Source organism: Carassius carassius, chromosome 14, assembly GCF_963082965.1.
Source record: "Carassius carassius chromosome 14, fCarCar2.1, whole genome shotgun sequence".
Lineage (NCBI taxonomy): Eukaryota > Metazoa > Chordata > Actinopteri > Cypriniformes > Cyprinidae > Carassius > Carassius carassius.
The window spans coordinates 8,748,882-8,772,540 of NC_081768.1; the positions used below are offsets into that span (position 1 = coordinate 8,748,882).

The window sequence follows — 23,659 nt, forward strand, 5'->3', positions numbered from 1 at the left end:
GTGACCCTTGACCACAAAAACATTCATAATAAAAGTCAATTTCAAGGATTTCTATATAGTATATTTCTATAGTCTTTGTCAAGAGGATTATGTCTCCCTCCTGTAACAAACTGGCAACTAAAACTTTTAACATGTGCTGATGTTTTGGTAATTTTGTGTAATTCTTATTTTATAATATTCATTTGTTTTGTAGGAAAGATTGCTATGTTTATTGTTATGTGATCTGGTTTTCTTACATATTTATTTTTACAGTGGGTAAAATAAGTATTGAACGCAACATTTTTCCCAGTAGCCTAAATATTTTAAAGGTGTTGTTGACATGACATTTTCACCAGATGTCAAAATGTAAAAATCCAACAATCCATACAAAGATAACAATACAATAAAACAATAAATTACGTTCTGTTTAATAAAATAGAATGACCCAGGGAAAAAGTATTGAACACACATTACTGAATTTTTTTTTCATAGGCCTACTTCATACAAAAACAACTGGACTATACGTTTGGGATCACTGTCTTGCTGGAATGTCCACCCTTGTTTCATCTTCATCATCCTGGTAGATGACAGCAGATTTTTATCAAGAATGTCTTTCCTTCCTTCAATTACATGAATTTTGCCAGTGCTACACCATGATGTTTTGGGGTGATATGTAGTGCCATCTGACCTCAAAATATGGTTTGTATTATGGCATCCAAAGAGTAAAATTTTTGTCTCATCTGACCAGACTATATTCTCTCAGTATTTCTCAGGCTTGTCTAAATGTTGTGTGGTGAGCATGTATACAGGCCGTAGCTGAGTTCATTACTTATTGTTTCTAGGTCTAATTCCTGAAGCCCTCCACAAGTGATCCTTGGCTCTTGGACAACTCTTCTGATAATTATTTTTTCTCCTCTGTCAGAAATCTTGTGAGGAGCACCTGGTCATGACCGGTTTATGGTGAAATTATGTTTTTCCCCTTCTGGATGATGTGCCGCAACAGTGCTCACTGGAACATTCAGAAGTATAGAAATCCTTCTGTAAGCAATGCCATCAGCATATTTTGCAACAATAATGTTGCAAAGGTCTTGAGAAAGCTCTTTGCCATACCCATCATGAAATGTTTCTTGTATGACAAATTGGTCATGAGACACCTTCTTATATGCCATCAGCTGGGACTGAACCAACTAAAATAATTTCCACTGACTAAATGATACAAATGAACGTGAAGTAGTTCGTTTTTAGATATGTGAACTTAGTTCATTTAAAAAAAAATGAACTATGAACATGAACTAGTTCATTATCATCTGTGTGAACTGAACTTTGAGCTAGTTCTTTTTAAGTATGAACTGGCACAACACTGGTTATAACCAACAGACCGCTGTGCGGAGTATAACAAACCGTTGCCATGAAAAACAGAGCGTTGCTATGGACTCACATGATTATAACCATAGAGACGGAGCGGACTATTTTCTTTAGCGGAAGAGGGAGCGCTTCAGAACTTCTGACCTGATATTTAGATACTATATTTCAATAAATATATTTGTTTGACAGGGAAGCTGTGTGCAAACAGAAATATATATTATTTTTCAAAAATAAAAAAAAGCATCCCAGAAAAAAGGGCACTTTCTCTCCAGGAATAAAAAGGGCAGGTGCTCAAGCCCCCTTTCATGTCTATGTGTGCAAGTGCCTGCCGGGACTCACAGGTAGGCTACCCAAGTACCACAAGCACTGAGTCCGATACGAGGCAGAAGAGTGGCAGAAAGCAATTCATATGGCTCAAGAATGATCACAATTCCTAAAAGCGCACTCAAAGCCTGTTGCAATACCTCCTGGCCCTCATGTCACTATTAAAACATAAGAACTTTTAGATTTGATTTTAGAATGAAAATATTAACATATCTGTGGATCATTACTCGCACCACACCGCGCGCACTTGATGGCGTTCAAGTTAAAGACTCACAAAAATAAACATTCGCTCAACGTGTCCGTATTATTCCTCAGCCACACTGTGAATTAAGAGAGTCTCAAATGATCCTTTTTAACGTACGTCTCATCTCCATTTATACCCGTGGAACATACCATTTCATCCCCAATAACTAAAATGTTTAATGGCATCACCACATTATATTTAAAAAACGTGTGCTCTTAAACATTAATTGATAGCTATTAATACTATAGTAATTAACATTATTCATACATATTATCCCGCTTTTGTTTAGTAGCCTACTTCTATGATAATGTAGGCCTATATAATTATAGAAGATCATTCTCTATTGTTTGTATTTATTTTTTTATTAAACACTTGCTTAGGAAATACAAACGTGAAAAAACATGCGCCACAGAAAAGAGCCAGGGGTTCAAGAATAGCCAAACAATACAAAGCAATTAAAATTCAAAAGAAGAGAGAGAGAGGGGGAGAGAGAGAGAGATTTAAAATAAATACATAAATTCAAAAAAAAAAGCAGATCACGTAACAGTAAACAAAATACAAAATACAAAAATAATCTTGCATTATTAAATAAAAATTGAGATTCATACATCATCTGATATCTAAATATAGGATTATGGTTTGATGGATGGTTTGTAAGGATAAGACAACATCTGGCCGAGATACAATTATTAAAAAATCTGGAATTAAGTCCTTAGCAATGCATTAGAAATGTAAAAAATATCTTCATAGTACCTGGTCTTTACATAATATCCTAATGATTTCTGGCATAAAAGAAAAATCGATAATTTTGACACTAACAATCTATTTTTGTATATTACTACAAATATACTTACTGAAATAAACTTACATTCTTTTGGAAAAGTTGTCATAATACATCAAAAACATACCACCATTTAAGTTAGTTATAAGTATATGAAACAAGAGAGTTCAGTTCCATATAATTCTCTCTTATCAGTGACAAGCGCAACTATGACGCTGGAGAGAGGCGGAGTTTAAGATAAATAAAATGGCGCTGTGGACTGACATCTCAAAGTTCGTCAGGTGTGATCATAGACAGGATCTCTGCTGCTGATCTCGAACCGCTTCCCTGACAGACAACAGAGGACACCATCTCAAAGTTCATCTGGTGTGATTCAGGGCTTTACAGAGGATTTTCCTGTTACCAACGGCCGTGAACCGTGATATGAACCTGAAAGTGTTGTGCCTGTCTCTCCTTCTTTTTAAAGCCTCATGTTTCAGTGAGTATTTCTCATAAATTATTCAAACTATAATAAAATCTTAAAATAACCTTCAAGGAGCCACTCAAAATATTTACAGTTATTATATTCATAAAGCTGAAACATATGAAAATATTCTGCCTATAAGACTCCATAAAATATAGCGAAACATTACTAAAAAAAAAAAGAAAAAAAGTTTTTTTTTACAGTTTTGTTCAAATGCTTACGTTCAAAACTTTGCTTCTTTTTTTAATAACTCACACAAACACACAAATCCAATAATTTTACAAAAAATGCCTCACATCTCTTGCAAAACGAAGCACTGCATTCAAAATATCACAAATACATCTCAAACATTTGCAAATGCCTTTGCCATAATATTAATTCCTGTTACATTTTTTTTTATTGTTACATAGAGAATTGTGTGTTGTGTTTTACAGTAAGTGTTTTATGAAATTGAAAACTGATAATTGTAGATTTGTATGGTTTTGCAGATTGTGTGTGTGGTTCTGGTGTTTTGAGCGTCAGGTTTCAGAAATTGTGTGACGAGTAAAGATTTTGTGTGTAAGCAGTCGAAAAAAACTAAACAATACATGTATGCAGTGCAAGTAATGTGAATTTTGTTCAGTACTGTAATGTTAGACACACACCAGTTAAGACAAAATGCTGTAGCCTATTATGTCAACACTGAAACTGAACAAAAATGCTTGTCTTTTGATTCATTTCTGATTTTAATTGATTTTAAGACATTTTCTCTCAACCATAACAGAAGCAAACGCTTCTGTTACTGCACAGATGGATATTGTGCTCTTATTTAACCCATCCATGTGCACATACACAGCAGTGAACACACACCCAGATCAGTGGCCAGACATATTGCTGCAGTGCCCAGGGAGCAGTTGGGGTTTAATGCTATTACTGGATTGATCTATTCATTTATATCAGTTATTGTGCAGTTTTGTGAGATGTAGGTGGCATAGGGATTTTTTTACTGCTTATGTACAAGGATATTAGGAAACCTTTTTAAACAGCACCTCGGTTTAAGAAAATAGGAATTTATTACTACAAATGAAAGCACAACCTTTTGAACAGGGCCGGCCCTGACCAATTTGCTGCCCTAGGCAAGATTTTACCTGGCGCCCGATGCATCGCAGCCCATTTCACCCTGTCATTGTGTTCATGATTTAGCATATATATATATATATATATATATATATATATATACACACACACACACACACACATTACAGCAGAACTATTTCCAACACTCATAATAAATCATCATATTAGAATCATTTCTAAAGGATCATGTGATAGACCTGATGTCACATGTGACACTGAAGAATGGAGTAATGATGCTGAAAATTCAGCTTTGCATCACAGAAATAAATGATAATTTAAAGTATAATACATTGAAAAAAAATTATTTTAAATTGTAATAATATATCACAATATTACATTTTTTTCTGTATTTTTGATCAAATAAATGCAGGCTTGATGAGCAGAAGAAACTTCTTTAAAAAACATTAAAAATAGTAATGTTTCCAAACTTTTGGCCTGTACTGTATCCCCCCAAAACTACACAACTGTAGAGTAAAACATTAATAAAAAAGTGATAATAAAAAATGCGTCTTAAAACTGACATGATTGTACAAAATCACAGTCTGGGGACTCAGAACTCAGAATAACTGCTAACATTAAGTTTAAGGTAAAAATAACTGCCATGAAATTATAGTATCTTACTTCTATGCAATAAATTGTTCTTTCACTACATCTCTTTACCTCTGTCTTTGTCCTCTTCTCTTCTTTTTGGCACTGTATCTATCGCAGACTATGCTCATTTATAATGTGTCATGTAAATTCGGCCTTCCGTCACAATCAGGAAACTTTCACCGTGTCTAGAACTGGCGCGAGCTGCCAGGCCCGTTTCTACGAGCTGTGTGTTAACAAAAGCAGTGCTGTCTACATTGGATGCGGCGTCGGGCACGCTACACAACAAATTACCAACAACTGATCGTGCGCGCGCTCTGTTTCTGACGCACTTCAAGCACTCGATGGGCGGGGAAGATTGAAGAGCCGGACTTTTTTTCTTTTTTTAGCTTTATTTGGTAGTATTTCGAATTAATGGTTTTTAAATAGTAGCCTATTATAAAAAAAAAATATGTAAAAAAAAAAAAAAAAAAATTCACTCGTTCACTCATTCTGGCGCCCCTATGGATGAGTGGCGCCCTTAGCATTTGCCTATACCGCCTATGCTCTGGGCCCTGCTTTTGAACATGTATTCAGAAATGTGTGTGCTTAAAGATTTCAGAGAATTCAGGGATTTACAGAGGATTTACCTGTTATCAACGGCCGTGGACCGTGATATGAACCTGAAAGTGTTCTAACTGTCTCTCCTTTTTGAAGGCTCCTGTTTCAGTGAGTATTTCCAATTATTAAAATGACCTTGTATAAATCTTATATAAAGCATCTCATTAAGTCTAGGTTACCCAATCACATTGACTTTGAAATGAATGATACCTATATAGCTAATACTTTTAGCCCGTATTTTGCTATGTTTCACCTGTATGTTTAGCTGCAGTAAGCTTAGACTTAAGTTACAAAGTTCATCTGGTGTGATCATAACAGGATCGCTTGTGTTGATCTGTGCAGATGACTCCAGCTCTTCACGGAGGGTGTTTACCTGTTTGCAGCCGCAGTGAATATGAACCCACTTAAGCTTCGAGTGACAGTTTTCTGCCTGTTTCTATTTCTTTTTAAAGCACCGTGCTATAGTGAGTCATTTTGAGCAATTATTGAAATTATTATGGAATTTCAAAATGTTCTTTATGAAAAGTGCACTGGAATAATAACGTTAAAGTTTTTAACTTTGGCTATGTATTATGAATTAACAAAAAACAATTATGTAGAATGTATATGTTTAGTATTAATATACAGTTGTTCATTATTAATTGGTGTTTTTTTGATAATACATTACAACTAATGTACAAATGTGACCCTGGACTTCAAAAGCAGTCTTAAGTGATTTATAAATCATCTGAAAGCTGAATAAATAAGCTTTTTATTTGACCCTGGACCACAAAAATAGTCTTAAGTTCCTGAGGTATATTTTTAGCAATAGCCAATAAAACATTGTAAGGGTCAAAAAATTTTATTTTTCTTTTATGGCAAAAATCATTAGGATATAAAGATCATATTCCATTAAGATATTTTGTAAATTTCCTACCGTAAATATATCAAAACTAAATTTTTTATTAGTAATATGCATTGCTAAGAATTAATTTGGACAAATTCAAAGGCGATTTTCTTAGTATTTAGATTTTTTTGCACCCTCAGATTCCAGATTTTCAAATAGTTGTCTCTCGGCCAAATATTGTCAGTTCCTAATAAACCATACATCAATGTAAAGCTTATTTATTCATCTTTCAGATTATGTATAAAAAAAAAGTGTTTGTGGTCCAGCGTCATATATTTCTCTCCTTCACTTTCTAGCTGAGTTTGAGATTACTGTTCCCAGAGACACTGTCACTGGGTTTTACGGTGAGGCGCTGATCCTCATCTGTTCCTTCCCTGTGGACAGCTCATGGGATCTGAGAAGCACCGTTATCACCTGGCAGCGTGGACTGGATGTTGTTCACAGATTCTACTACAGTCAGGACCAGCTCGACCGTCAGAACCGGCATTTTGTCAACCGCACCAGTCTGTTCATTCAGGAGATGGCAAGAGGAAACGCATCACTCAGACTGGACAAAGTCACTGTTCAGGACGCCGGTGTGTACACCTGCTCCATCAGCACAAACACTGGCAGCCAGAAGAAGAGCTTTGGAGTGAAAATTGCAGGTAAAAAAACAACATGTACTAAGTAATGTTATTAGAAAATCATGTAAATCAATGTTAAGGTCCTTGTGTAATTGCCCTTGTGTTTAATGGCTTTTACTGTTGTGTTTTTTAGCATTCTACTCTGAACCTCGTCTGCAGTTCTCATTGTTAACTGATGGAGTGAATCTTCTGGTGACTTCAGATGGAGGTTACCCTTCTCCTACACTGCAGTGGCTGATGGAGAACTCAGACATCACTAACCAGACACAAACACGCCTCATGCAGGACACACAGTCAGGACTTTATGTTGTGTCTAGTTGGATAAATCTCACAAATGTATCAAATTCTTCTTTGACGTTCGTACTGCACAACAAACCCCTGAGACAAGACATCAGGAGAGACATCCAGCTCTACTCCGGTAAGGACTTTAATATGCTCTTGAATCCTCAATAAGTGTTTAACTGATTTTTGCTTTATTTCAATTCAATTTGTTTGTACAGATAAGAGTAAGAGACCAGGAGAGTCCGCATACAGATGTCATGGGTGCTTCATATATATCCCAGTTATTCTTCTGCTGCTGATCGTGATGAGTGTATTGTTTGTGTTCATTACAAGAAAAAGAAGAGAACAGACAAAACAAAATGGCTTTACAGAAATTAAATCCATATTCTTAATAGAAAAAGTTTAATAAGTCCATAATGCTTATGTTACAAAACCACTTCAACTAAGAGTTATCCTTTTTATGAAACTTATGAATGACAAGAGAACAGACTAAATTAAACAGCTTTATGGAAATGGGATTCCATTCTGAAATGCAGCTGCTTAACGGAAAAATAAAATGGGACTTAATGGGGTTTGAAGGACATGTGGAATGTAGAAGATTACCGTTTGATGATATGTAAACTTAATATTAAAATTTAATACGTTTAATGTTGTTTTCATCAGACACACAAGCTTATCATCTGTAATACAGGACATACTGCCTGGTTTAAGTAACATTTGACTTCTCCTTACTGTAGAAACCCTTCTCCATTTAAATTTAAATATTTATTTTATTATATTTATTAATTTCTTTTATAATTCCTGTGAAGTGTGATTGTGGTAAGCAGGCTCATCATACAACCCGAGTTCCGGAAAAATTGGGACGTTTTTTAAATTTTAATAAAATGAAAACTAAAGGAATTTCAAATCACATGAGCCAATATTTTATTCACAATAGAGCATAGATAACGTAGCAAATGTTTAAACTGAGAAATTTTACACTTTTATCCACTTAATTAGCTCATTTAAAATTTAATGCCTGCTACAGGTCTCAAAAAAGTTGGCACGGGGGCAACAAATGGCTAAAAAAGCAAGCAGTTTTGAAAAGATTCAGCTGGGAGAACATCTAGTGATTAATTAAGTTAATTGATATCAGGTCTGTAACATGATTAGCTATAAAAGCTTTGTCTTAGAGAAGCAGAGTCTCTCAGAAGTAAAGATGGGCAGAGGCTCTCCAATCTGTGAAAGACTGCGTAAAAAAATTGAGGAAACTTTAAAAACAATGTTCCTCAACGTCAAATTGCAAAGGCTTTGCAAATCTCATCATCTACAGTGCATAACATCATCAAAAGATTCAGAGAAACTGGAGAAATCTCTGTGCGTAAGGGACAAGGCCGGAGACCTTTATTGGATGCCCATGGTCTTCGGGCTCTCAGACGACACTGCATCACTCATCGGCATGATTGTGTCAATGACATTACTAAATGGGCCCAGGAATACTTTCAGAAACCACTGTCGGTAAACACAATCCGCCGTGCCATCAGCAGATGCCAACTAAAGCTCTATCATGCAAAAAGGAAGCCATATGTGAACATGGTCCAGAAGCGCCGTCGTGTCCTGTGGGCCAAGGCTCATTTAAAATGGACTATTTCAAAGTGGAATAGTGTTTTATGGTCAGACGAGTCCAAATTTGACATTCTTGTTGGAAATCATTGACGCCGTGTCCTCCGGGCTAAAGAGGAGGGAGACCTTCCAGCATGTTATCAGCGTTCAGTTCAAAAGCCAGCATCTCTGATGGTATGGGGGTGCATAAGTGCATACGGTATGGGCAGCTTGCATGTTTTGGAAGGCTCTGTGAATGCTGAAAGGTATATAAAGGTTTTAGAGCAACATATGCTTCCCTCCAAACAATGTCTATTTCAGGGAAGGCCTTGTTTATTTTAGCAGGACAATGCAAAACCACATACTGCAGCTATAACAACAGCATGGCTTCGTCGTAGAAGAGTCCGGGTGCTAACCTGGCCTGCCTGCAGTCCAGATCTTTCACCTATAGAGAACATTTGGCGCATCATTAAACGAAAAATATGTCAAAGACGACCACGAACTCTTCAGCAGCTGGAAATCTATATAAGGCAAGAATGGGACCAAATTCCAACAGCAAAACTCCAGCAACTCATAGCCTCAATGCCCAGACGTCTTCAAACTGTTTTGAAAAGAAAAGGAGATGCTACACCATGGTAAACATGCCCCGTCCCAACTATTTTGAGACCTGTAGCAGAAATCAAAATTGAAATGAGCTCATTTTGTGCATAAAATTGTAAACTTTCTCAGTTTAAACATTTGCTATGTTATCTATGTTCTATTGTGAATAAAATATTGGCTCATGTGATTTGAAAGTCTTTTAGTTTTCATTTTATTAAAATTTAAAAAACGTCCCAACTTTTCCGGAATTCGGGTTGTATTTGGGACAGAGTTGAAATAGTTAATAGTGCAAATAGTTAAAATATATTTTTTCCTATCATTGTAATAATTATTACAGATCAATAAGAACCCCTTTCCAGAAGGATGTTACTTTGAAACCAAAATGGTATATTGGAATCAATTTGTAAGTGGTGTTGTTTGGAAAAACAATTCTGGCTTCTGTCCAATCACTTTCTCTTAACAAACAAGGTCAAAGAGATATCTCTTAAAATTACTTCAAAGAGTATACCCTGCTGAACTTTATTAAACGAAATAAAAAAATATATAGATGTAAGATTTAGCTTTTATAAGTGGAAGCCAGAGACATTTGTTAATTTAATTTGTGTGATGAGAAAAGAAACAAAAAAAAGCTATTCGAATTACGCAAGCTTGTGCAGTCTTTCATGTGTTCCTGATATTGTATATATCTCTCCCTAGCAGGCACGTGCACACAGACATCACCCCTCCTCATCACTACATCTGACTGATTTATTTATTTACAACAAGCAAAAAACAGTAAACTTGTTATTACTTGCACTACTGTCTGTTCATCCAGAAACAATAAGTAACCCATCTGCACACTGAAATATTTTCTATACACTTTACTGTCCTTTGCAATAGTGTAAATGATGTTCATATGTTCATAGTTCTGCCAATAGTGTACATACATTTTTACATAATCCATCTGTATAGTATGTTCATAGTACACCTATCTGTATATCATGCTGATAGTATTTAAAATCTGTAAATTATGTCCGTGTACTTATCTGTATAGTTATTGTACATACTGTAGACCTTGTATATTCTGTACTTACTGCTTATTGCACTTCTGGTTAGATGCTAACTGCGTGTGTGTTTCTTTCTGTGCATAGCTTTCCCTGTCAAACAAATAAAAATCTAAATATCAGCTCGGGAAATTTTGAGCCTTTGTCCCCTCCGCGGAGCCGCAGCACAGCAGTGTAGCACACAGTATCAGCACATCACAGTCACAGAGAGAGCGTCCTTCCCTTTCCAGTTGTGTCTGTCTTGCTTTGGAGATGAGTAGTGATGAACAAAAGAATAAGCTACCAATGCCTCGAATTTACAGCCAAGTATCCAAAAGGTCAATTATAGTTAATTTGTCTTTCTAACATCCATAACTCATAAGAGCTATACCATGTAAATTAGGCATTCTTTCGCTGCATGATTCAGTTTATTAAAATGCATTTAGAATTATCACAAAATTCAAGATATGGGGGCAAACATTTATATATTTATATCATTTCATATAGTTAATCAGCATCACGTGAAGATTTTTTTTCCACCAAAAAGAAGCATGATTACAAATGTGATGTTGATTTTATACAGAAGTTCAATAAACAAGAATTTAATATTAAGACACTTACGTTTTAGACACAATATTGACTGTTTTTGCTCTATTTCGCCAAAATATATAATTACAATTTATGTCTCTGAGCAACATGAGGCTGTTTTGTTCCTGAATGAATCAGCCATTTAAATGATTCGGTTCAATCCAAATGACTCACTTATTAACAGTGACTTGCTGCAACATACTGACAGTTTTAATTTCATATTTCAAATATTTTTTTCTTTTCTTTTATCTTTTTAAATATCAGTATTCAATGTTTAAAATATCAAAACAGAATTACTGCATTTGTAACTGCAGGTTAAATACATTCTTGTCCTGCATTAAACAGTGTGTACATGCATCTAAATGCCACTTCTAATGCAGCTTCTGGGTTTTCTCTGCATTGCAGATTAATTTTGTCAACATTGATTTAATTTGCTTGGTAATAACTTATTATTCTAATTGACTGATTCAGTTTAAGAATTTGACTGAAAAGATGATGCACACCTTTAGAAAAATGGCTTTATAAAGTGCCCATAAAAGGTAAAAATCAATTTAAACTTATTGGAAAATATTAATTTCTATCACTGCTGTGAACTTATCACCACACAGAATATGAACAATATCAAAAACTTTAAGAATCAACTGTCCACTGTAGTCCTCAAGAAATCAGCACAATAACACACTAAGAAAAATATAATCCAATTATCATTATCGATAAAATCCCAGAAAATCCTGAGAAACATTTTTGTCAATAACAATAACAAAATGTTAAATAAATATGAGGAATGCCCTTTTTCCCACTTGAGCCCCTACCCCTCAGAATGTCTGTGCATGTCCCTGCCTCCTAGCATTTTATTAATTTATTACATTTATTACATTGACATTCTGTTCAATAAAATTTTCTCTTGCTAATGAAGAAAAAATACTCCCATAAACCACAAAATCATAAAAGTAAAAAAAACAATGGGAAAATAAAATAAAATAAAAGACAAATCAATTAATGAATTAATGAGCAATGTTGGGCAAGTTTCTCTGAAAATTTAATTAAATTACTGATTACTCCTTTTAAAAGTAATCACGTTACTGATCTGATTACTTTATTTTTTAAAGTAATTAGTTACATTACTATAGTTACATTACTTTTTTTCTGTGGCTACATCCATGAAATGTACATGAAATCTCAGCATCAATATAAAAAGCATCAATATAAAAAAAAACAGGATGTGAACAAATCAAATCATAAGAGAAAATGCAGAAAACACATTCATAAAACAAATTATAGACATATTAGTGCTCTTCCGGCTTGCAGCTTCCTAATGTGGGACAGCTGTGTTCCTAATGTGGGACACTGAAAAATATATAAAAGGCCAAAATCACCTTAATTCATGTGGAATAGTAAAATGCTTTTGGTTATGTATGGTTGAAGTATGGATAACTGAACATCATCAGACAAATAATACAAAACGATGCACTGATGAATTGGCCTATGTCGTTATGTAGATAGAAGAGTTAAATGCAGTCAGAATTTCTTGGCTGTTGTCTAGTTCATTTTAGTTAACAACAAACACATACAACAACAACAGGCATTGCCTTGGCCTTTTTGAAGGCAAAATATAAAATCTTCCAACAACCTACCCCTCACACAAAACTTTCTGCTATTTTGAAAACATTTACCATTTTAAAACACTTTATTCTGTATGATTTATAAGCTTGTTTTCTCATGGGGAACAAAAAATTTCCTCACAAGGTCAAAATGTACTAGTATTAATATACTTGTGGGGACATCTAGGAAATTTGATAAAAAATATAAAATATATAGTTTATACATACAAAGTTATACTATATTTTGATGGACAAGCATTTCAAAAGTGCATTAGAGAAACAAGTAACAGGACTGTCTTGAATAAATTAGCCTAATTTATACTAATTAATATCAAGTTTGTCCAAACTCTGTCACTGACCTTTGGGTTGTCTTCACACAATCCCTAATAATTACTCTGCCCTCAGTGTGTGATTTTGATAACATGATACTACAGTGTTTTTTTTTTTTAACGATACTACAGTTTTCTATGTAAACAATCGTGCCTTGTGACGTATTACGTAATGTTTCCGTGATGTCAGATAGGCGCGTCGAGAGCGTTCTTGCCATTCTAGTTGTTCAGGTTGCTATGGTTCTGTAACTTTGTCTTTAAGCGATTTAATTGCGTTAATAACCAGTATAACGACAACACAAAAACAAAGTTTTGTTATTTTTGTAGCGTTTTTTGTTTACCTGATAATGTTAATCTCATGAACTTCTGTCCTTCGTGAACTGTAGAGGTGTGTGTTAGGGTTTGATTAAGGATGGCGAGGATTGGGGTTTAATAAATATCACTTCTATGTAAAACACTGCGTCTTTGATTTGTGCCAGTGAATCAATGTGTGTGTGTGTGTGTGTGTGTGTGTATGTGTGTGTGTGAAAGAGAGAGAGAGAGAGAAAGAGATTGCAAGGATAAGAGATGCAAAATAACATCATGAAACAGCTATAAAAAGCGTTATGAAACAAGCACTAAAAAGTTTCGCTTATGCCTTTGTCACGAGCTTTTTTATGATAGCAACAGTAGCCAATAGCCTAGATCAATAGAGCACAATATTTGGGGCGTTGCTGTTATTGTGGCAGTCTGCCATCAAAAGCTTTACACCACACCAATTATGGCAATGATTCGACTACCCCACCCCGGAAACTATCCCGGGACTCACAGGTAGGCTACCCAAGTACCACAAGCACTGAGACAGATAACAGACAACGATGAAAAGTGTCACACAATTTATTCAATTTCGTTCAAAGAAATACAAATCCGGTCTTTTATAAACATTAAAAAGGACTACAATCACAAAACACTACACACCCACACACAAAATTTGTACCATTTCAGAACTGGGGTATTCGTCTTGCTGTTAAAAATATCATTCAAGAACAAAAACATGCAAAGAACAAATACAAACATTTCCAAACGATCAAAATGCAGCAACATTCACAATGAAACACAATAGTGACACACACGTAGCGTATCGCCACTGTAGTTACCCCACCTCAAGTCCTCTAGTCAACTAATGCTGGAAACTACTAAATGCGCCACCTCCGGCAGGAAATACACAGTCGTTCATGTCGCCAGGGTGGTCCTTGCTTGCTGAAATGAGATAGTCAATCAATTGGATGAATATTACAACTGCAACAAATGCGTCATCCGATACGAGGCAGAAGAGTGGCAGAAAGCAATTCATATGGCTCAAGAATGATCACAATTCCTAAAAGCGCACTCAAAGCCTGTTGCAATACCTCCTGGCCCTCATGTCACTATTAAAACATAAGAACTTTTAGATTTACAAAAAGAAAAATTACCATCTCTTTAACCCAGGCATGAATGAAAATATTAACATATCTGTGGATCATTACTCGCACCACACCGCGCGCACTTGATGGCGTTCAAGTTAAAGACTCACAAAGATAAACATTCGCTCAACGTGTCCGTATTATTCCTCAGCCACACTGTGAATTAAGAGAGTCTCAAATGATCCTTTTTAACGTACGTCTCATCTCCATTTATACCCGTGGAACATACCATTTCATCCCCAATAACTAAAATGTTTAATGGCATCACCACATTATATTTAAAAAACGTGTGCTCTTAAACATTAATTGATAGCTATTAATACTATAGTAATTAACATTATTCATACATATTATCCCGCTTTTGTTTAGTAGCCTACTTCTATGATAATGTAGGCCTATATAATTATATAAGATCATTCTCTATTGTTTGTATTTATTTTTTTTATTAAACACTTGCTTAGGAAATACAAACGTGAAAAAACATGCGCCAAAGAAAAGAGCCAGGGGTTCAAGAATAGCCAAACAATACAAAGCAATTAAAATTCAAAAGAAGAGAGAGAAAGAGAGAGACAGACAGAGATTTAAAATAAATAAATACATTCGAAAAAAAGCAGATCACGTAACAGTAAACAAAATAAAAAACACAAAAATAATCTCGCATTATTAAATAAAAATTGAGATTCATACATCATCTGATATCTAAATATAGGATTATGGTTTGATGGATGCACTGTAAAAACAAACCTATAGAATCTACTCAATAAAAGTGAGGTAACAATTTGCACTCATTTTGTTTGGGTAGATTTCATCCTATATTTTTGAGTAAGGAGTACCTGACTTTAACAGCTATGATATACTAAACGAAATTAGGTAAAATCTACCTAATATTTCTCAATAGCACACAGCTAATTACTTATAAAAATTGAGTAATAATTACTCTATTATTAGCAGAAAACAGTTAATCTACTTAATTATTATTAATAATAAGCAGTAAATATAAATATTTAAACATTACTTTTTCAGAGATGGTTAAATTTACCTAAAAATGGCCAGACATGGGACACAGTAATTTATTGGTCAAATTACTCTTTATTGACCAAATATTATGGATTAAAACATTTAATTTAATAAAATATTAAAGGTATAGTTCATCCAAAATGAAAATTATGTAATCATTTACTCACCCTCATGTTGTTCCAAACCTGTATGAGTTTCTCTGTTCTATTGAACACAAAAGATGATATTTTGAACAATGTTGGTATATGAAACAGTTGATTGATTTACATAGTATTTTTTCCTACTATGGAAGTCAATGGCTACCATCACTGTTTGGTTACCAACATTGTTCAAAATATCATCTTTTGTGTTCAATAGAACAGAGAAACTCATACAGGTTTGGAACAACATGAGGGTGAGTAAATGATTACATAATTTTCATTTTGGATTAACTATACCTTTAATGCATAAGGTACATTTCACTTCAAAAGACATAACAAATCACTAACAACTTCTTAACTTCTAATTAAAAAATAAACTGGTTTCCAGGGGATGAAACAGTCTTTGCCAGTACAACTCATTTCATTAATTTCAATTGACAACAAATAATTTACAATTCTTAAAACTAATACAAAAAACAAAAAAAACAAAGACAAATCTGTTGACCAACTGTGGTCGTTCTGCTGATGGTCTGAGACTCTTATTAATCATGGTCTTCAAAATCATGCAAATAAAGAACCCTTACTTGTCTTCACACATTCTCACTCCCCCACTTTAACAGCAGACACGAACTGCAGCCTTGAGTCTGTAAACTTTGTTTGAACCACTGCAGAGGGAACGCAAGGCCACACCTTAAAAGTGAAACCGAAAATTGGGAAAAATAGAATTCCCACCAAAAAGAGGAATCATGCCTAAATCACTAACAACTTTAAACTTCTAATTATAAACAGGTCTCCATGGGATGAAACAGTCTGTGTCAGTACAACAGCTCATTCCATTAATTTGCACTTGAGGCTTTGAACCTTTTTGAGTGGTTTTGCTGCATCAAGTTCCAAAAAAAGTTTTTGGAACACGTCAAAAGTGTATTTAAGGGTTTTGGGGTACTCCAGGTTGAGGGCATACATCAGCCCCATCAACAGAATGCATGCTGTGGTTTTGTTTCCACATCCAGTCAGTACTTTGTTGCCCTCTATAACAACCCACACATCTGATGGGTCCTCCTCGGCTGTGGGATTATGAATCACCAAAACTTTCATTATTTGGTTTGTGTTGCCCTCAAGTTCGTCCTCCTGTTAAAAAGAAAAAGAAAATAATTTTTTCAAGTTAGTTTAAGCATATTAACCACATTTTGTTCCAAAACAGTTTTCTTTTTGGTCACGTCATTTATTTCAAGACAAAGCAGGGTTTCAAATCAGCACTTCAATTTCAACAGGTAAAAAAATAAAAAAATAAATATCGAAAGCAATACTTGAATTCTTGACCCCAGTATCCCATAATAAAACAATTACCAATCTAATCCTTTACTTTAGATGGAATTATCTTGTAAGGATTGGAATAGATGGTCATCCTGGAACATTCAGGAAATAAATGTCACCATAGAACAAAGGGATAACAGAGTTGCTACTACCTGATTATATAGGTGAACATTTAGATTTTCATAATTAAATGTCCCTTATCTGTATCTTTCATGAACAAACATTAACTTGCCAATGTTCCAGATAAAATGTGAAATGCTTAATATTAAACAATTATACAAGTAAAAACTAAAAAGGAAATAAATGTCAACATCCCGTTCAATATATTTTAATAATATTAAGCATAATTTAGTTAAGCATAATAAATGCTCACACATAAGTATTGTAGGGTTAGTTCATTCAAAATGAAAATTATGTAATCATTTACTCGCCTTCAAGTTGTTCCAAACTTGTATGAGTTTCTTTCTTCTGTTAAACCCATTTGATGGTACTCATTGAATTCTATTGTATTTGTTCCCTACTATGGAAGGTAATGGCTACCATCAACTGTCAACATTGTCATCAACATTAATTATTGCTCTAATTATCTCATGAATTATCTTGAACCTGCTGAAATGTTCTTATAAATATATATCTAACTGTGCATTCTGATTGGGGGGGTTTGCACCTCACTTTTAAATCACTCATTTGAAAGTCGCGGTGGGAAAGTGATGTAACCGGTGTTGCGGCTGAACACCGGTAACACTGACTATCGCAGCAAGCCTATTCCCAATCAAGTCCAGTACTCATCTACTTATTAACAGTGTTTTTCTCTTATTGATCATATTTCATTCCTAAAAAAAAACAACTTAGATTACGATAATAAAGCTGTAGCGATACAAGATTAAAGTCATAATATTTTGAGCATAAAGTCAAAGTTACGAATATAATGTGGAAACATTACGAGAATAAACTCGTAATATTTTGTGAATAAAGTCAAAATTACGACAATGAATGTCAAAACATTGATCAGTCATTTTATAATATACCTGGCAGTCTTGGAAGAGCTCTTCTTGGTTTTCCCCAAGGTACTCAATGAGGCAACAGACAACTGCATCCCTTTTTTTCTCAACACTCTGTAACTAAAAGGAGATTCATTTTAGAGACAAATACAGTGGCCCTTTGAACTCAATTTCAGGTCAAAGTGCTACAATTTAAGAAAACATGCAAATAGACCAAGACAAGCTAATTAAGAAAAAAATAAAAGAATCCCATATTCATGAACATTAGACACACCTTTAAATATAATTTATAACACCACATTTGTATACTGACTATTTAATAATTTACTACAACCTGATTTTAATATTGCACATAATTTATATTCATATATGTTGCATTTACATAAACGCAAATGATATAAGTTTAAAATTCCCTTAAAGTTTAATCCACATATTTTGGAAAATAATTACAATAACTACACTTGTGCAATCTACAAACCGAAGTTCACTAAAAAAAACATAGCCTAAGCCTAACATAACTCAATTAAAGTGAATTGGCACAAAATAGACTAAAATCATAGAATTTATATATTAATGATCACAAAAGGAACATAAAAACATTACATGTGTTCTATCTTTTACTTTTTGTCGGTGTGACAAAAACACATGCTCATCACTGCACTTTCATGCTAGTGTGATATAGGCTATTTTAATACTTACTCATGTGCTCTGGGGCTGATGTACTTACTGTATGCACCGAGAAACACAATTATACAGAATTGCGAACTTGTTGTGAACAATTTGTGCACGTAAAATATTTGTAAAGCAGGATATTTATAACGAATTGACCGTTCGCAAAGACCCGCCCCCCTTAGTTACTGTCGATATGTCCGTAAAGCTAACTTACGCTGCTCTCACGCCACACCATGTTCTCACTCAGTGAGAAATACATCGCATATCAAAGAGGAGACTGACAACACGCTGACAGACAGGACAGACCAGGTTACTTTTCGGTTACTTTTGATATTAAACATAGTAAACAAAGTCTCACCTGTCAAATTTGGTCATTTTTTAAAAGAAATTTAAACGATTTATACCGTTTTGTGGCTCTTAAATGTGTCTGACATATCGCTGTAGTAGACCATCAGTTAAAGCTGCTCGTGAACCGATCATCTCTTCCTTCTAGTTCATTTATAGCATCAAATAAACATGAATGAACATAAGAAGGAAGGTTTTAAACCGCGGAAAGGCGTCAGTACATTCCGTTTTTCAAGTTCAAATCCTCCCATCTGCTATCTCTCCTGACTGCTTTGTCGGACAAAATGGGGGATGGCGGATTATGATTGGTTAGATCGCCTGTCAATCAAGCTCCCTGCGAAGGCAAACGAAAACACGCATAAACGCCCAAATATATAACTCATGATTTGTAAAATAATGTCCATTATAAAACCCAAACCAGTTTTAACATACATTACATTAATGAACCCCACATAAATGGACAGATTAATATAAATCCGTAATAATAACAATAATAAAATTAGGACAACTTTATGATTTGATCCCTTCTAACACAGAACACTGCAGATCATTATATAAATGCAAGAAAATGTAACATTAATTATCCAGCCTGCCTTATTAACAGCTTTACTGCTATTGTTTTTACTTTCTCGGCCTTGATCACCTCAGGACATCGTCGACGTCAACCGTGTCTCAAATAAAAACGCCGTTGGCCTGAACAAATCACACAGTCACATGCGCTGCACCTTCGCTAAGCTGTTCACTAATTTCAGCAATGTACATGAAACTAATGGCAGCTAATATTTTAATTAGCAATATAGAATTTTACTCGCATTTGCCGGTATAAGACCCAGTGTGTAGGCCACTATCAGTAAGCTAAATCGACCAACCTCAAATTCCAACCTGTCAGCTTGGCTGTAGCACCGACAATATAACAGAAGCGAGCAAATTACAAATCTTTTGATGAGTTAATATTTGGGTTATATGATATCAACATGATAAACAACAACAACAAAAATCTTACCTGGAGCTCAACACTTCGTGGTCCCTCTGGAAGACGTTAAATTTGAAATCCGCGATTCCCGCCTGGATGTTGAAGTTGACGCATGCGCAATTTGCAATGACTGAACTAATATATTGGGGTATTTTTTACTCATTTTTTAATGATGCAGATATTACTGTTAACAAATAGGTAGTGCAGTTAAAATGTACCCATTTTTATATATTTTACTTACTAACTAATATACTTAAGTAAAATATAACTGATTTGCACAGGTTGTATTTAACACCCCCCTGCATCATTTTTTACAGTGTGGTTTGTAAGGATAAGACAACATCTGGCCGAGATACAATTATTAAAAAATCTGGAATTAAGTCCTTAGCAATGCATTGGAAATGTAAAAAAAATCTTCATAGTACCTGGTCTTAACATAATATCCTAATGATTTCTGGCATAGGCTAAAAGAAAAATCGATAATTTTGACACTAACAATCTATTTTTTGATATTACTACAAATGTACTTACTGAAATAAACTTACATTCTTTTGGAAAAGTTGTCATAATACATCAAAAACATACCACCCTTTAAGTTAGTTATAAGTATATGAAACAAGAGAGTTCAGTTCCATATAATTCTCTCTTATCAGTGACAAGCGCAACTATGACGCTGGAGAGAGGCGGAGTTTAAGATAAATAAAATGGCGCTGTGGACTGACATCTCAAAGTTCGTCAGGTGTGATCATAGACAGGATCTCTGCTGCTGATCTCGAACCGCTTCCCCGACAGACAACAGAGGACACCATCTCAAAGTTCATCTGGTGTGATTCAGGGCTTTACAGAGGATTTTCCTGTTACTAACGGCCGTGGACCGTGATATGAACCTGAAAGTGTTGTGCCTGTCTCTCCTTCTTTTGAAAGCCTCATGTTTCAGTGAGTATTTCTCATAAATTATTCAGACTATAATAAAATCTTAAAATAATCTTTAAGGAGCCGCTCAAAAAAGTCCAAATTATTCAGACGATATTTACAGAGTCGTTATATTCATAGAGGTAAAACTGAACGATTACAATACAATACAATGATATTACCTATTCTAAGACTCCAAAACAGGGCTAAACAAACATTAGGCTTCTCAAAATAACAGTAATAAGTAGTCAATAGGCTCTGCATACCACAGTTTAGGGATAACTTTAACATTTTTATTATTTTTTTTAAAGATATCCATGTTTATATCCATGTTAAGATATCCATGTTAGTCTATTCAGTGCACGTGTTTTGAATTTTATTCAGTACAGAATGTTGTAACGTTAAGAACATAAAATAAGTCTTAACAGTAAAGCCTGTAATATGTTAACACCGAAACTGAAAAATTCTGATTGTAACATAGGCACTTTCTCTAAACAATAACAGAAGCAAACTCTCTTCTGTTACAGCACAGATGCTGTGTTCTGCATTAGGTTAGCATATTGACAATGTGTTATGGTCATAGCAGTTTACGAGTACCCTAAGATACACAGGATACAAGGTACATATTTGTACCTTATTAATCTCAAATGGTTATTTAATACCTTAAAGGTACTTATTAGTACTTTAAAAATAAATTTTCAGTTTTAGCACAATTTAAAAGGTTACCACAGTGACCGTTTTTTTCTGTCCTAAGAGTAAACAGAAAAGAGTTTTAAAAAACTGAATTAAAATGTAGAAAAAACAGCCGTAATATGATCACAAACTTATGTTGAGTTTCAGTAGAACTTAAAATTCTTCAACTTACTGAAATGCTTAGAACTAACTGATCTTTTACTCTATTTATCAGTCAAGCAAAATTGAGACTATTCAGCATTCCTATCAACTTACTAAAAATAACGATTATCCATTCCTTGTTCTGCCAGATTTGTGGTGTAGGTGGCATAGGGGTTTTTCATAACTCATGTATAATGTCATAAGGAAACAGTTTTATTTAGAGTTTCAGTGTGGTTCAATCCCCACATTTCATTCATCCTTCACTCTTAAAAATAGAGGTGCTTCGTGATGCCAAAGAAGAACTTTTTGTCTATATGATTGCATAAGGAACCTTTAATATCTGAAGAACCTTTCTGTTTCACAAAAGATTCTTTGTGGCGACAGAAGGTTCTTCAGATTATAAAAAGGTAAGAAAGAGATGGTTCTTTAAAAAACCTTTCAACCCAAAATGGTTCTTCTATAGCATCGCTTGAAGAACCCTTTGAAGCACATTTATCTTTAAGAGTGTTGCCAAAAAAATAGCATTACAGCCTCAACAGCTAGATCATTACACTGTTCCTCATAAAGGTTTATAAATACAACTAAAATTTTAAATTATATGAACATACCGAAATAATCATCTCATCAACCAAGTAACGAGTGATTATGGTAATCAAATGTTCTTGTTTTTCTCTCCTTCACTTTCTAGCTGAGTTTGAGATTACTGTTCCCAGAGACACTGTCACTGGGTTTTACGGTGAGGCGCTGATCCTCATCTGCTCCTTCCCTGTGGACAGCTCATGGGATCTGAAAAGCACCGTTATCACCTGGCAGCGTGGATTGGATGTTGTTCACAGCTTCTACTACAGTCAGGACCAGCTCGACCGTCAGAACCGGCATTTTGTCAACCGCACCAGTCTGTTCATTCAGGAGATGGCAAGAGGAAACGCATCACTCAGACTGGACAAAGTCACTGTTCAGGACGCCGGTGTGTACACCTGCTCCATCAGCACAAACACTGGCAGCCAGAAGAAGAGCTTTGGAGTGAAAATTGCAGGTAAAAAAACAACATGTACTAAGTAATGTTATTAGAAAATCATGTAAATCAATGTTAAGGTCCTTGTGTAATTGCCCTTGTGTTTAATGGCTTTTACTGTTGTGTTTTTTAGCATTCTACTCTGAACCTCGTCTGCAGTTCTCATTGTTAACTGATGGAGTGAATCTTCTGGTGACTTCAGATGGAGGTTACCCTTCTCCTACACTGCAGTGGCTGATGGAGAACTCAGACATCACTAACCAGACACAAACACGCCTCATGCAGGACACACAGTCAGGACTTTATGTTGTGTCTAGTTGGATAAATCTCACAAATGTATCAAATTCTTCTTTGACGTTCGTACTGCACAACAAACCCCTGAGACAAGACATCAGGAGAGACATCCAGCTCTACTCCGGTAAGGATTTTCAAAAACAGAAGTCATTTTAATATGCTCTTGAATCCTCAATAAGTGTTTAACTGATTTTTGCTTTATTTCAATTCAATTTGTTTGTACAGATAAGAGTAAGAGACCAGGAGAGTCCGCATACAGATGTCATGGGTGCTTCATATATATCCCAGTTATTCTTCTGCTGCTGATCGTGATGAGTGTATTGTTTGTGTTCATTACAAGAAAAAGAAGAGAACAGACGAAACAAAATGGCTTTACAGAAATTAAATCCATATTCTTAATAGAAAAAGTTTAATAAGTCCATAATGCTTATGTTACAATAACATACATTACATAGATTTTTATATTGTTTACAATTAAATACACTTTATATATATATATATATATATATATATATATATATATATATATATATATATATATATATATATATATATATATATATATATAGTAATCAACATTTGAAGTGGATCAAAAAAGTTCATCAAAGTTGTCCGTAAAGTTGAAAAATGCTTTAGGTTTTAGGACAACTTTGATGGAAGGTTTTGATCCACTTCAAATGTTGTTGACTAGTGCATTTATATATTTATTTGATGTTATTTACTAACCG

The 23,659-nt window shown here is 34.6% G+C and overlaps 1 protein-coding gene across 1 annotated transcript; it reads left to right on the forward strand.

Annotated features, from left to right (window-relative positions):
- Window positions 1-2,960: 2,960 nt before the first annotated feature.
- On the forward strand, window positions 2,961-23,409 carry LOC132157569 (CD276 antigen-like). Its single transcript, XM_059566936.1, has 10 exons — window positions 2,961-3,171; window positions 5,455-5,568; window positions 5,779-5,924; window positions 6,643-6,990; window positions 7,103-7,387; window positions 7,470-7,655; window positions 20,708-20,812; window positions 22,311-22,658; window positions 22,771-23,055; window positions 23,157-23,409. The coding sequence occupies exons 3-10, from the start codon at window positions 5,855-5,857 to the stop codon at window positions 23,342-23,344; spliced, it is 1,815 nt and encodes a 604-aa protein (XP_059422919.1). The 5' UTR covers window positions 2,961-3,171; window positions 5,455-5,568; window positions 5,779-5,854; the 3' UTR covers window positions 23,345-23,409.
- The last annotated feature ends 250 nt before the right edge of the window (window positions 23,410-23,659 follow it).